The following is a 16,352-nucleotide window of genomic DNA, read 5'->3' on the forward strand; positions in this document are numbered from 1 at the left end:
CATGTATCGACGCAACAGCGATCCTTACCAGGTCGTATCGTTGGGATCGCTGGTGTGCGTCGCTATGTGAAACGGGACCCCAACACAGAGAATCACTTGGCACAAGCGACGGGGACGAACTGTTTATTGGGATTTCTGGAGACAGATAAACCAAACACTCCTAGAATGTTACCTCTCCTTAAGCTTAGGTATACGTCTGCGCTGAGATATCCTTAATATATCACACTAAATTAACCCTGGATTAAAATATATGAACTGAATGGTGGGACTGTAAGGTTCTATAGTGGTAAATGAATTTAGTACAGTGGGGAAAAAAAGTATTTAGTCAGTCAGCAATAGTGCAAGTTCCACCACTTAAAAAGATGAGAGGCGTCTGTAATTTACATCATAGGTAGACCTCAACTATGGGAGACAAACTGAGAAAAAAAAAATCCAGAAAATCACATTGTCTGTTTTTTTTTCATTTTATTTGCATATTATGGTGGAAAATAAGTATTTGGTCAGAAACAAGCAATCAAGATTTCTGGCTCTCACAGACCTGTAACTTCTTCTTTAAGAGTCTCCTCTTTCCTCCACTCATTACCTGTAGTAATGGCACCTGTTTAAACTTGTTATCAGTATAAAAAGACACCTGTGCACACCCTCAAACAGTCTGACTCCAAACTCCACTATGGTGAAGACCAAAGAGCTGTCAAAGGACACCAGAAACAAAATTGTAGCCCTGCACCAGGCTGGGAAGACTGAATCTGCAATAGCCAACCAGCTTGGAGTGAAGAAATCAACTGTGGGAGCAATAATTAGAAAATGGAAGACACACAAGACCACTGATAATCTCCCTCGATCTGGTGCTCCACGCAAAATCCCACCCCGTGGGGTCAGAATGATCACAAGAACGGTGAGCAAAAATCCCAGAACCACGCGGGGGGACCTAGTGAATGAACTGCAGAGAGCTGGGACCAATGTAACAAGGCCTACCATAAGTAACACACTACGCCACCATGGACTCAGATCCTGCAGTGCCAGACGTTTTCCACTGCTTAAGCCTGTACATGTCCGGGCCCGTCTGAAGTTTGCTAGAGAGCATTTGGATGATCCAGAGGAGTTTTGGGAGAATGTCCTATGGTCTGATGAAACCAAACTGGAACTGTTTGGTAGAAACACAACTTGTCGTGTTTGGAGGAAAAAGAATACTGAGTTGCATCCATCAAACACCATACCTACTGTAAAGCATGGTGGTGGAAACATCATGCTTTGGGGCTGTTTCTCTGCAAAGGAGCCAGGACGACTGATCCGGGTACATGAAAGAATGAATGGGGCCATGTATCGTGAGATTTTGAGTGCAAACCTCCTTCCATCAGCAAGGGCATTGAAGATGAAACGTGGCTGGGTCTTTCAACAGGACAATGATCCAAAGCACACCGCCAGGGCAACGAAGGAGTGGCTTCGTAAGAAGCATTTCAAGGTCCTGGAGTGGCCTAGCCAGTCTCCAGATCTCAACCCTATAGAAAACCTTTGGAGGGAGTTGAAAGTCCGTGTTGCCAAGCGAAAAGCCAAAAACATCACTGCTCTAGAGGAGATCTGCATGGAGGAATGGGCCAACATACCAACAACAGTGTGTGGCAACCTTGTGAAGACTTACAGAAAACGTTTGACCTCTGTCATTGCCAACAAAGGATATATCACAAAGTATTGAGATGAAATTTTGTTTCTGACCAAATACTTATTTTCCACCATAATATGCAAATAAAATGAAAAAAAAAACAGACAATGTGATTTTCTGGATTTTTTTTTCTCAGTTTGTCTCCCATAGTTGAGGTCTACCTATGATGTAAATTACAGACGCCTCTCATCTTTTTAAGTGGTGGAACTTGCACTATTGCTGACTGACTAAATACTTTTTTTCCCCACTGTATATGTGCTGCCGAAGCAATATAAAAATATAAATATATGGAAATATATAAAAATATATGCAGAGGCGTTTATATAAATGAAGATAAAGGTAGAATTTAGAAGCACTAAAATACACAAAAGAGCCTGATGAAGATTTACCTCAGATATGTCCAGTACAATATGAAGGTTTGCATTGAAGAAAGAGGATGATACCTCAGATGTAGTATGTTGCGCTTGCTTGAGGACAAAACAGGGTTAAAACTCCAACACATAGGTGGTTGCTAGAGCACTGCTCCTCTTATGTGATGTGCTGCGCTTGCTTGAGGACAAAGCAGGGTTAAATCTCCAACACACAGTTAGTTGCTAGAGCACTGCCCCGGCCGGTGACAGGCTCTCATATTACTCACAGATCCCTCGACGCGCTAGCGTGGTTCACAGCGTGGAGCTGCAGAGTGTCCTGAGGAAGGAAACCGAGCATTTCCGAAACGGGTAGGAAGGAAAGGAATTGGTCTACATCGCTCTCCGGATCCCACCACGTGACTACTGACGTCACGAAGGTCCTGCAGACACTCTGCAGCTAGTAGCTCCACGCTGTGAACCACGCTAGCGCGTCGAGGGATCTGTAATATGTTGCGCTTGCTTGAAGACAAAACAGGGTTAAAACTCCAACACACAGGTGGTTGCTAGAGCACTGCCCCTCTTATGTGATGTGCTGCGCTTGCTTGAGGACAAAGCAGGGTTAAATCTCCAACACACAGTTAGTTGCTAGAGCACTGCCCCGGCCGGTGACAGGCTCTCATATTACTCACAGATCCCTCGACGCGCTAGCGTGATTCACGTTTCGGAAATGCTCGGTTTCCTTCCTCAGGACACTCTGCAGCTCCACGCTGTGAACCACGCTAGCGCGTCGAGGGATCTGTAATATGAGAGCCTGTCACCGGCCGGGGGAGTGCTCTAGAAACTGTGTGTTGGAGATTTAACCCTGCTTTGTCCTCAAGCAAGCGCAGCACATCACGTAAGAGGGGCAGTGCTCTGGCAACCACCTGTGTGTTGGAGTTTTAACCCTGTTTGTCCTCAAGCAAGCGCAACATACTACATCAGCGGTATCAGCCTCTTTCTTCAATGCAAACGTTCATATTGTACTGGACATATCTGAGGTAAATCTTCATCAGGCTCTTTTGTTTATTTTATTGCTTCTAAATTCTACCATTATCTTCATTTATATAAACGCCTCTGCATATATTTTTATATATTTCCATATATTTATATTTTTATATTGCTTCGGCAGCACATATACTAAATTCATTTACCGCTATAGAACCTTACAGTCCCACCACTCAGTTCATATATTTTAATCCAGGGTTAATTTAGTGTGATATATTAAGGATATCTCAGCGCAGACATATACCTATGCTTACAATTTTCATTTACAACTTTGTGGTGTGTTGTTCTGTCGTGCGGCGGGCATTCCTTTATTAGTACTAGCGCCCCCAAACATAAATTTTTCTTCTATCTCTCCTTAAGCTTGCCCACTCAATCTGGAGGCAAGCTAAAAGAGTAGTTGATTTCACTGATGTTGTGGCAGAAATGCCAGTCTGGCACAACACATACTTCCCTTCTCTACGAGAACATCCCTCCTCTGCTTTTTGGAGCTCCAGAAATGTATTGAAAGTAAAATACATATAATCAAAATATTCTAATGTCTTTTGAACAGATGCAGACTCAGTACGCAGTCCCAAGACCTCAATTCTTCAGGTACCTTCAACTTTGGTCAGCTATCCAATCCCACATAGGTACAGGCACACATATCTTCTCTTCCAACTGATCGGCATACTTAAATCACAGGGACCACAAGGTCTTCTCCATGCTATACACCCACCTACTATCAGCAAACATGGACTCTAGTCCTTTGGCAGTTAAGGGAAAATCACAGCTCTTGATTCCTAACATTCAGGAGGGGAACTGGGAGGAGATGCTGGAGTCCTCAATCAAGGTTTCCCCATCAGCTAACAAAATTACCCAATTATATATAATCCATCAAGCATATCTTACACCAGCTAAATTAGCAAAAATGGGTCATTCTCAGACCTTGGAATGCCCGAGGTGTCATGAGTTGCAGGCTGACTTCATACTTATAATGTGTCCAGTAATACATACATTCTGGCAAGAGGTTACCTGCCTTCTTGTAATCCCTAATAGCAATACCAATTCCCTTGGATCCCTTGGTGTGCCTGTTTGGGGTCGTGGAAGAAGATAATTGGGACCATTATATTAAAATATTTCTCCAAGAGACACTATTTTTGGCCAGGAAATTAATTTCTCTGAGATGGATGAGTAGATCACACCCAACACCGAGATCCTGGGTAGAACTTGCCAATTCAGTAATTCCATGTGAAAACATGGTCTATCAAAATAGAGGGTGCCCTGGGAAATTCTATAAAATATGGGACTTCTGGAACTCAACACACGTCACTATCTAACAAGTGCTTAAGAATATTGACGTGGTAGGTGTGTGCCCAAACCACATTTACAGGTGCGTTGGTTTTTCCAGCAGAAATGCTAATCTTTCGTTTTTGTTATGCAAATAGATATTGGGTATCAATATCCAAGTTTCGAGGTCGACATTATATGCGATCCAGTGAATGTATACTGAGATAACAAGTTAGAATGTGTGGTTAGATGTATGTGAAATATATAACCACAGTGTGCATTGCCGGACAGTTAATGATCAGACATGGGAATGAACACTACTAATTCATACATTGCGGCTTCTAATTTTATAAACCAGTGTAATAACAAAGTGTACTCCTGTTTATGGACATGGGAAATGTGTTTGTTCTTACGTATACTTTCAATAAACGAAGATAAAAAAAAAAGTTAAGCGGACTCTCATTGTTTCACAAATGCCAAACATGTGGACGCTATAGGTGGTTTTAGGTACACTGTGGGGCTCAGAAGGAAGGGAGGAATTTGGATTTGAGAGCGCAGAATTTGCTGAATTTCTTTTCAGGAGCGAGGAGATATTTTGCTTTTCCAGAGCCATTGTACTACCAGTAACTTGGAAGCCCCCTATATTTCTGTGAAGAGATGACAGACCTGAGTGGGGGATTATTTTGTGTATTGAGTTGAAGCTTTTATTCGAAAATTTTACATAACATTTATGATCACGTTTATCCGGTGCTCTACGCTGAGCACTTACTTTGGGATTTAAATCTAAATTGCCAAGTGACGTGATTCAGTGACGTGATCCCCTAAGGATCCATTTACTATAAAGAGGCAGCAGAGCGTCTGTCTGATCGTGCAGGAACATGGTCTGATCATACCACATCCCCTGGGCAGGGGTGAAAGCAAAAGAGTTTACAGTTATTAAAGCATGGGATCGCAGCTATTTCTTTTTGTGAGTAAAACCTTTTCACTGCCTGTTTTTAAACAATGTTTTACTTCAAAAGAAAAAAATGCTGTAAAGTCTGTATAGTTTTTTCTCCCGCCTGCCCAGTGCTTAAGTGGTATGATCAGACCATGTTCCTGCACGGTCAGACACGGCCATTACACAGTACACAGCAGGGGCACATTTATAAGATTATCTCAGGACAGGAACATTTTATTTAAACACATTCAATTATGGAAGTTATTATTATTCCAAGATCTATTGATTATTTTTGATTAAAAAGAACTTTTGTTTATGGGTAAAACCCTTTAAGCTCTAAATGAAAACCTTTCACCGTGCTTTCCTTCTGCCGTTCCCCAGCAAGAGTAAAAACAGGCTGGCGTTCAAGTGGAGGAGGAGCATCTAAGCGCCTGCAGTGGGTGAGAACTAAACCATAACACGTTCCTTCACCACGGGAATGTGAGTGTGTGATCGGAGCCTCTCTTTTTATTACTAGCAGGGAGAGCGCTCATTGGTCACTGAAGGCTTCTGTCACAGAGTCTCTGCCATTGACAGAAAACTGTAATTACCAATGAGCGCTCGCCTCGTGTTACTGAGCAGCACATTAGCGGCGGGTGCAGTGTTCTTCACACAGAGATCCAGCTGATCACTCTCGCATGCAATCAGTTGTGGGAGCTGTAACTAGCAGCAGGCGAATTGCACGTGGCCCGCGAGCCGTGGGTTGTACACCCCTGTTCTAATGTGTGGCTGGAACACCTTATCTAAGTATCTATGAGAAGATACATAACTTAAGCTATATGGGCAAACCAAGCAGGCAGAAAGACGCTTCGATTAAAAATATTCAGAAAGGAGATTCCATTTGTAGGCTGTGGTAATGAAGTAGTGTGCAAACCAACAAAACATTGTTTACAGGTAAAAAACCTATGTTGAAAATATTCTGAAAATGGAATTAAAAACCAACAATGACTAAACTTACCTGCTCTCCTCCCATGTTGACAAGCAGCTCAGTGCCATCAGGACTAAAAGATACATATGTTGCCACCAAAACACGCAGTCGGTTATTGTAATCAGGCAGTTTGACTGGCAGGTGGCCTGGAGAAATAAGCACAGTTACCTGATCAGTGAGGACATACCAATGAAGATGAAAGAATAGTGCATTTGGGAAAGGATAAAAAATAAGTTCTTAAAGACACAGACTCCAATCCTCAAAACTTAGAAATAGTGGCTCCATCTACAATATGTCAACACAGGAATTATTATTGATGTATGACAGCCCATATAAAAAGCTGCACCCTGGTAATAGCTCCTACCATAAAGAATCAGGAGCACTATAGTACTGTTACTGCTGAGCCCTGCCTCATACACATTAGAAGTATGTGGACTCAATGGGGAGAGAGTCTGGCACTAGCCAATCTTCATTGAGAAGAGAGGATTGGGCATGGTGAAATCCAAGATCCAATCCTTCTTTCTCTGTAGAATCAAATAGATGCGCTTGAGGAAGACTATTAAGTAAAAAGAGGGGTAAAAAAAACGCCTCATGTTACCTGGGCGTTGTGGTGCCGCTGCTGAAACGCGCGTTGAGGCATCTATTTGATTCTTTACACAGCCCTGTTGGACTTCACCATCACTCTAGTACCTTGATCCCAATATACAAAGATGTATCCCTATATACAAATATGTCCTTCCTCTCCATGGGACTGTTCGCTCTGCACAATGCACTTGTACTTTTGAGCTAATAATGTGTTTACTCTGCCTGTTTGTTGCCAGTCTAAGTTGTGGTTCCACTCTTTTGGCTTACCACTGTCATCACCCTACTACCAGTGAAAATACATGTTCTTACATGTTTGTTCAATAAAGCTTCAACGTTTATTTATGGTTCTTTGGTGCTATTCCTTCTGATATAATTTTCTTGATTTTGGCACTGAACTTGTCACACTAATCCCTTCCCCCCATATATATTGTTCCCTGAAAAATATATTCATTGCGGGTGTCTTGCCTCGATATAGGATTTGACCATATCACACATGTCAGAATCAGACACATGGCTATGTAGACTGTATTACATGATAGGATTAGGGTCCCTGTTCAGCTGACTGTATCACACATGATAGTATTAGATACATGGCTCAACATACTTTTATTTATGATACAGTCTGTGTATCTAATCCTAACACGTGTAACAGTCTGTGTATTTAATCTGATCACGTGTCAGTCTGTATATCCAATCCTATCGTGTAACACAGTCTGTGTATCCAACCCTATCATGTGTAACACAGTCTGTGTGTCTAATCCTATCATGTGTGACATAGTCCATGTATCTAATCTTATCATGAGGACTGCAGCTATCTATCTAATCCTATCATGTGACACTGGATTAGATACATGGCTCAGAAGACTGTGTCATACATGATAGGAATAAATATCATGGTCACATCGGAGGCAGACACATATAGGAGAAGCGATCAGACAGTCTCCTATGTACAGTGGCTGGCATATTTGTGGAGTGTAAGTGTCATACTTGGACACTTCCACACCAGCAAATAACAATGACAGCCCCCCTGCAGCTGCAAAAAAATAAATACATGTCAAAAGACTACAATTCATTTTGTATCAAAATAATTGATATAATCAATATTAATACAAAAATAAAAAATCGCTGCACCTTCCCTTTCACTGCCAGACTCCTCACCAATAACAAGAATGGGGGTCTCATGTCAGATGTTCCATAAAAGTGAGCAGACAATTGGGACAGAAGAAAAATGGAGAGTGAGCCAAGCGATAACTGGACTTCTCTGATATAACGTGTTCATATGTGGTCTGCTCTTGGTTTCTCTTCAGCCCACTCATACGGAATGGTAGATAGGGGAAACTCATGTTTCTAAATGGTCAGGATGCCCCATTTTGTTAGTGAAATGTATATTTTAAATCGTGAAATACATTTGTTATGTTTTTTTGGCATAACTTTTGATGTGCTCTTCAGTTCTCTTTGCTGGTGTAAATTTGGATTAAATCAGTAGGGGTGTGTTTGGGTCATTACAGACTAGTTTTCCATCACTCCCCAGATAGGTTGCCAAAAACTAATTAAAGCCCCTTTATTTCAGCGTCTTTACAAACCACAGGGAAATAGAATCTCACCTGCCACATAATACTGTGCTGCTCCTTCAGGAATTGGTCTCTGTCTTGAACAAAAAGTGTGAAGCCCAGATTGTGTCTGCTGGAGATTCTTTCTGTAGTTAAGAATATAGTTAAGGTAATCTACGTATCTCTGCTATGAGCAATAGTCTGTGAACTACCAATCCTAACCAGCCATCACTCACCGGTGACTATGGATCATGCGGATATCATACAGTCTCACAAAAGGCCCACTGGCTCCTACCGCCAAGCAGTTATTATCCTGGGGGCTGATGCTTACACATTTTGCTTCCACCGATTCGCCACAGTATTCAGTTAAATCTACCAAAACATCAGAGTGTGTGCTGCTCTCTCTTAAGTCATACTGCCTGAAGAAGAAGACGACAACACACATATGACCATCTAGTTACATTAAATATGGTCATACTCTCCAATCTCAGCAGAGGTTTCTCACCGGATCAAGCCATCCTCTGCTGCACTCCAGAAAGTGTTCGGCCACATTGGGGCAGTGGCAACTCGTTTCACTCGGTTAGTATGTTCAGAAAAAACATGGAGTGTTTCCTTTGAATTAACATCATGAACATGAACCTTGGCATCTGCTGCTCCAGTAATCAAGATGCGATCTCCAGTGTGTGGAAGGAACTGATAGAGAAGAGAAAGAGAATATAGAAGAATTCTCTGCAGTAATATGCCTTTATTCCTCGTTATTGAGCGGTCACAGAGAACGGTGTGTTCATTAACCAGAAAAGTTTCCACATTTACTGTACTACTTCAGAGATTGTGAAAATCCGAATTACAAAAAGTTTTGTGCTAGATTATCAGACTTTTTAGATTATCAGATGTTGTGTTCAAGGGATAACAGAATGATCTGCAGTTCTTTGTAAACTACTGATAACTCACTACGATGAGATGTGCCAAGTGGCCACATTAACCATATGTATACATCGACACCCACCACTAAAAATTAATTGCATGCTGCTCACCTTAACGGAAAAGATGTTGGCAGTGTGACCTGTGTGCATTGATAACAATTTCTTGTGTCGAAAAGGATCCCACAGCATCATATGCTGATCATCTGAGCCAGAGGCCAGCAAACTGGACAGAAAACAGGGAAGAAGAGAAGCTTATTAAATAGCGGAAGAGGGCATATCAACATTTATTCCAACCCAGCATTACATAGAAGTGCACGCATGCAGAAAGGACAATAAAGCACGTTATATTAGAAGCTAGAATGGTTCCCTAACCGGAAAATACAAAAGCACAGCAAAATAAGATCCACTGAGGTCAGGGTCCAGAACAGTGGGGAACTCAGCATTGTCTGTGTGTGGCTGTGGAGTGCTAGAACCGTGAGAAAACACAGTCATGTCCACTGCAATGGGCAGCAAACGGAGAGACACATGTAGCAGAACCTTGGCAGGTAAATTCACAAAAAAACAATTACAATGGTTATTGTTAATGTTACTTTTTATTTATAATTGATTACTAAAAGGTATTACAGTGCCTTGCAAAAGTATTCGGCCCTCTGGATCTTTTCAACCTTTTCCCACATATCATGCTTCAAACATAAAGATACCAAATGTAAATTTTTGTTGAAGAATCAACAACAAGTGGGACACAATTGTGAAGTTGAAGGAAATTTATTGGTTATTTTAAATTCTTGTGGAAATTCGAAAACTGAAAAGTGGGGCGTGCAATATTATTCGGCCCATTTAATTTCAGTGCAGCAACTCACTCCAGAAGTTCATTGTGGATCTCTGAATGATCCATTGTCAAAAATGACTAATGATGATAAATATAATCCACCTGTGTGTAATCAAGTCTCCGTATAAATGCACCTGCTCTGTGATAGTCTCAGGGTTCTGTTTGAAGTACAGAGAGCATCATGAAGACTAAGGAACACAAAAGACAGGTCCGTGATACTGTTGTGGAGAAGTTTAAAGCCGGATTTGGATACAAAATAATTTCCAAAACTTTAAACATCCCAAGGAGCACTGTGCAAGCGATCATATTGAAATGGAAGGCGTATCATACCACTGCAAATCTACCAAGACCAGGCCGTCCCTCTAAACTTTCATCTCAAACAAGGAGAAGACTGACCAAAGATGCAGCAAAGCGGCCCATAATCACTCTGGATGAACTGCAGAGATCTACAGCTGAGGTGGGACAGTCTGTCCATAGGACAACAATCAGTCGTTTACTGCACAAATCTGGCCTTTATGGAAGAGTGGCAAGAAGAAAGCCTTTTCTCAAAGATATCCATAAAAAGTATCATTTAAAGTTTGCAACAAGCCACCTGGGAGACACACCAAACACGTGGAAGAAGGTGCTCTGGTCAGATGAAACCAAAATCAAACTTTTTGGCAACAATGCCAAACGATATGTTTGGCGTAAAGGCAACGCAGCTCATCACCCTGAACACACCATCCCCACTGTCAAACATGGTGGTGGCAGCATCATAGTTTGGGCCTGCTTTTCTCCAGCAGGGACAGGGAAGATGGTTAAAATTGATGTGAAGATGGATGGAGCCAAATACAGGACCATTCTTGAAGAAAACCTGTTGGAGTCTGCAAAAGACCTGAGACTGGGATGGAGATTTGTCTTCCAACAAGACAATGATCCCTTAACATAAAGCAAAATCTACAATGGAATGGTTCACAAATAAACGTATCCAGGCGTTAGATTGGCCAAGTCAAAGTCCAGAACTGAATCCAATCGAGAATCTGTGGAAAGAGCTGAAAACTGCTGTTCACAGACGATCTCCATCAAACCTCACTGAGCTCGAGCTGTTTGCCAAGGAAGAATGGGCAAGAATTTCAGTCTCTCGATGTTCAAAACTGATAGAGACATACCTCAAGCAAGTTGCAGCTGTAATTGCAGCAAAAGGTGGCGCAACAAAGTATTAAGTTAAAGGGGCCGAATAATATTGCACGCTCCACTTTTCAGTTTTTGGATTTCCACAAAAATTTAAAATAACCAATAAATTTCGTTCAACTTCACAATTGTGTCCCACGTGTTGGTATCTTTATGTTTGAAGCATGGTATGTGAGAAAAGGTTGAAAAGTTCCAGGGGGCCAAATACTTTCGCAAGGCACTGTATGTACATACATATATTCCATTGAAAAGTACCTAAGTAAAAGTCCTACTGCACCATTTCTCAGTATACTGACTAGGGTGGCAGAAGAAGGATGGACATAGGGATAACTTATGATACCCCTCTAACAATGCAAGAGGTGGACTCACATCTTTACTAGCAGAAGTAAACCTAACAAATTTAATGGAGGAATGTATTGCTTCAATAAAGCAGACTATAAAACTCTGAGAATCAAAAAAGGTGTTCTATGTGTCCAGAATGTAAAGAATTCACACTTATTGCATGATAATGCAGTAAGATCCAGTGCTACGTATGTACTTCATTCTAGAATACAGTTCTAACTGAGATGGGGGAATGGTTGCCATCATTTAGGCTTCTGGCTGCTCTAACCATTCAAAAAGATGCAGCACTCTCATACCTGGATTATACTTGTTCATTGAACTTCCAATATGTAAAAGGAATGATATGCTTAGCCATGTGAATTACAGAAATAGCCAAGCAACAATGCTCGACTGATCCTTCAAACCGGTACGGTTTTCATTACGATTTAAAAAGAGAAAACAAAATGGCTTCACCCAACCACTAACCATAAGTGGAGAAAAAGTTTTGGTGTTATCATTCATTTCATATTCTCTGAAAAAAGGCCAAGAAAGCAAAAATTCAAACGGGGTATGTAAACTTTTGAGCACAACTGTATGTTAGGAACTCTATACACAGCCAAGGAGCGCTGACAAATGCCGGGACACAGTGCTCACCAAACTGCATGAAGCCTTGCATGTCACTATAGCAGAGGTTTTATAAAATTACAGCTAATCTTTTGCCTACCAAAAAAAAAAAAAAAAATTAAAAATATAGACACTCCAGTATTTAGACCATATCTGATACCTCGTTCCTGAGTCCGGCACAGGTTTCTGTCTAAAATTCCAGCAGAGACAAGAGCTGAGACTCAGACATGGTCTGAACCCAGCCAAATTACATTTAAAGAAAAAGTATTCCAGGAAATAGATATTAATCAAACACCACCTACTACCGTGCTTCCCCCAAAAATATGACAAGTGTTATGATTGGGTCACCGAGGAGGAAAGCAAGACCAAGCTAAGCCACAGAAAACCAGAGAGGTTGGTATCTAAGCGGATTGCAGACCCCTGATCCTATCCACACAACTAGCAGTAGCCGTGGAGCGTACCTACGATGATCCTAGATGCCTCGACACAGCCGGAGAGCTAAATAAGCCTAAAGCAAGAAAGGGGAAATCTAAACTGCCCCAGAGCAGACCCCAAAGGAATAGATAGTCCCCAAACATATATTGTCGGTGAGACAAGATGAAAACACAAACGCAGGTAGGAAAATAGACTGAGCAAACGATGGGGCCCACACTAACTAGACAGGACAACTGTCTGCAATCACGCAAAAAACCCTACAAAAAATGTCCAACACGTCTGATAGAAAAATACTGAAGTCGCACGACTTCGCCCACTATATCAGCACTCTGGTATATTCTGAAAGCAGAGCAAAAAGAGGCCAATCTAATAAGGGACAAAAACAAACTGGCACAAGCAGTAACACATGAATGGAGATTCAGCACAGCCCCAGCCAGGGCTGGCTGACCACACAAAACTGAAATAGACAAAACCAGATCAAATGTGAACTGTTGTGAGTTCATTCTCTGGTTCACCAGTTGTGAGTTCCCCTTCTGGACTCCCTCTAGTGGTGACGGGAGGTGGTGCGGCTTGTTTGATTGGTGGAGATCTGCCAGCTGAGAATGAGGATGACGATTGGATCTCAGGATTCTCAGATTGGATTTAAGACAGCCGACGCCCTATTCAGTTGCTGGTGATTCCTTCTGGCTTGTCAGCTCTTGGTTTTCAGCTCTGTTCCAGTCATCTAAAGCTAAGTTTTTCTGCTAATGTTCACACTTGATTTTGTTGGTCTATTCAGTTTTTTGTGTGGTCTGCCAGCCCTGGCTGGGGGCTAAGCTGAATTTCCACTCTTATTTATCAGTATTTTGCCAATTGGCTTTTTGCCCCTTACTAGTTCGGTCTCTTTTTGCTCTGTCTCAGAATATTTCAGAGTGCTGATATAGTGGGAGAAGTCTAGTGACTTCAGGGTAAATTTTGCTATCAGAAGTGTTGGACATGATTTATGTAGGGTTTTTTGCAGGTTGCAGACAGTGTCTTTCCTTTCCTGTCTAGTTAGTTTGGTCCCCATCATTTGCTCAGCCTATTTTCCTGCCTGTGTTTGTGCCTTCATCTTGTTTCACCATCAATACATGTGTGGTGGCTATCTATTCCTTTGGGGTCTGCTATGGGGCAGTTAGTTTTCCCTTTTCTTGCTTTAGGCTTATGTAGTCCTCCGGCCGTGACGAGGCGTCTAGGAGCATCGTAGGCACGCTCCACGGCTACTGCTAGTTGTGTGGTAAGATCAGGGATCTGCAATCTGCATAGTTACCAACCACTCTGGTTTTCTGTGGCTTAGCTTGTTTTGCTTTTTTCTCCTCGGTGACCCATTCATAACAGAATCACCAGCCATACCGCAGATTCTAGGATACTCAAAAGCAGGAAAGAATTGTAAAAAAAAAAAAAAAAAAAAAAAAAAGTGTCAGAATTTTTTTTTTTTTAGATGTATATTTTTTCCTCTTTTTCTCTGGGGCCGTAGGAGGATTTTTTTTTTTTTTAATGGAGATTAAGCAATTGTCTGATCGTGTGGAGCAGCTCACTGCTGAAGTGCGGGGAATTTCCGCCTATCTCGCTCATTCACATGCTGCTGAACCAAGGATCCCTACTCCTGATGTGTTTTTTGGGGATCGGTCTAAATTTTTGAATTTTAAGAATAATTGTAAATTATTTCTTGCCTTGAAGCCTAATTCATCGGGGAGCTCTGCACAGCAGGTTAAAATTGTCATCTCTTTGCTGCGCGGCGATCCCCAGGATTGGGCGTTTTCTTTGACACCTGAAGATCCTACTCTGACTAATGTGGATGCATTTTTTCAAGCCTTGGGGTTGTTGTATGATGATCCTAATGCTATTGATCAAGCTGAGAAAGCCCTATTGGCATTGAACCAGGGTCAGGATTCTGCAGAGTTATACTGTCAAAAATTCCGAAAGTGGGCGGTCCTTACTACCTGGAATGATGGTGCCTTGGCAGCTCTCTTTCGGAAGGGTTTGTCAGAAACCGTAAAAGATACTATGGTGGGATTTCCTGTTCCCTCTGGTCTTGACGATTCTATGTTATTAGCCATTCAAAATTGATCAGCGTTTGCGTGAACGCAAAACTACACGAGAGGAGTTGCCATCTTTTGGACAAATGTCTGAACCTATGCAATGTGATAGAGTTTTGTCTAGGGCGCAATGTCAGGAGTTTAGAAGGCGTAATAAGCTGTGTTTTTTCTGTGGAGACGTCTCACATACTATTTCTGTCTCCCCAAAATGAGAGAAACGTTTTGCACACACATTTGCTGTGGGCAGTATACAACCTAAGTTTCTTTTGGCAATTACTCTGATATGCTCCTTATCTACATTTTCCACGAAGGCTTTTGTGGATTCAGGAGCAGCGTTGAATCTGATGGATTTGGACTTTGCTAAACGTTGTGGTTTTTCCATGGCGCCTCTGCGGACGCCAATTCCTTTGAGGGGTATTGATGCTACTCCTTTGGCGGAGAATAAACCTCAGTTTTGGACCCAGGTGACGATGCAGGTTGACCCAGACCACCCAGAAAATTGTAAATTTTTGGTGCTGCATAATTTGCATGATACTATTGTTCTGGGTTTTCCTTGGTTGCAAACTCATAATCCAGTTTTGGATTGGAAATCTGGGTCTGTGGTGAGTTGGGGTTGTCAGTGTGTTCTTAGGGACGCTCCTGTTTTCTCCACCTCTCCTCAGTCTCATGATATTCCTGATTATCTAACCGATTTTTCTGATGTATTTAGTGAGAGCAAGTCTGCGTCTTTGCCTCCTAATAGGAGTTATGACTGAGCAATTGAGTTCATGCCTGGGTGTAAATTTCCCAAGGGTCGGCTTTTCAACTTATCAGTACCCGAACATGATGCCATGCGATCCTATATTAAGGAGTCATTGGAGAAGGGTCATATTAGATGATCCTCGTCACCTTTAGGTGCTGGGTTTTTCTTTGTGGCCAAGAAAGATGGTTCATTAAGACCGTGTATTGATTATCGTTCCCTTAACAAGATGACAGTTAAATATCAGTACCCGTTACCTCTGATGTCTGATTTATTCTCCAGAGTTAAGAGTGCCTGCTGGTTTACTAAGCTTGACCTCAGGGGACGTATAATCTTATTCGCATCAAGCACGGAGATGAATGGAAGACGGCGTTTAATACTCCGGAGGGACATTTTGAGTACCTGGTGATGCCTTTTGGGCTCACTAATGCCCCTTCTGTCTTCCAGTCCTTTATGAATGATATTTTCCGTGACTTTGTGGATAAGCTTTTGATCATCTATCTGGATGATATTTTGATCTTTTCTAGTGATTGGGATTCTCATGTGGAACACGTCCGGACTGTGTTCCGGATTTTGAGGGAGAATTCCCTGTTTGTTAAGGGATCGAAATGCCGCTTTGGTGTACAGAGGATTTCATTTTTGGGATTTATCTTATCTCCATCAACTATTGAAATGGACTCGGCCAACGTACAGGCCATTTATGATTGGGTTCAGCCTACTTCTTTGAAGGCCCTCCAGAAGTTTTTGGGTTTTGCTAATTTCTATCGTAAATTTATAGGTAATTTTTCTGGTATTGTCAAACCACTGACTGATCTGACCAAGAAGGGCGCTGATGTGCTGAATTGGTCCCCTGAGGCTATCTCAGCATTTCAGGAGCTTAAGCAGAGATTTACTT

The 16,352-nt window shown here is 41.9% G+C and overlaps 1 protein-coding gene across 6 annotated transcripts in view; it reads right to left on the reverse strand.

Moving 5' to 3' along the window:
• The window catches only part of WDTC1 (WD and tetratricopeptide repeats 1), a 76,057-nt gene that overhangs the window by 33,185 nt on the left and 26,520 nt on the right, over window positions 1–16,352 (reverse strand). For all 6 annotated transcript variants that reach the window (XM_073563995.1, XM_073563997.1, XM_073563996.1 and 3 more), the window contains 5 exons: window positions 9,394–9,505; window positions 8,865–9,052; window positions 8,596–8,778; window positions 8,414–8,505; window positions 6,255–6,370 (listed from right to left, as the gene is read on the reverse strand). In XM_073563995.1, coding sequence (XP_073420096.1) covers window positions 6,255–6,370; window positions 8,414–8,505; window positions 8,596–8,778; window positions 8,865–9,052; window positions 9,394–9,505 — 691 coding nt within the window. The remainder of the gene's footprint in view (window positions 1–6,254; window positions 6,371–8,413; window positions 8,506–8,595; window positions 8,779–8,864; window positions 9,053–9,393; window positions 9,506–16,352) is intronic.

This window comes from Dendrobates tinctorius, unplaced genomic scaffold (genome assembly GCF_039654945.1).
Source record: "Dendrobates tinctorius isolate UK_male_01 unplaced genomic scaffold, ASM3965494v1 ptg000015l, whole genome shotgun sequence".
Taxonomy (NCBI): domain Eukaryota; kingdom Metazoa; phylum Chordata; class Amphibia; order Anura; family Dendrobatidae; genus Dendrobates; species Dendrobates tinctorius.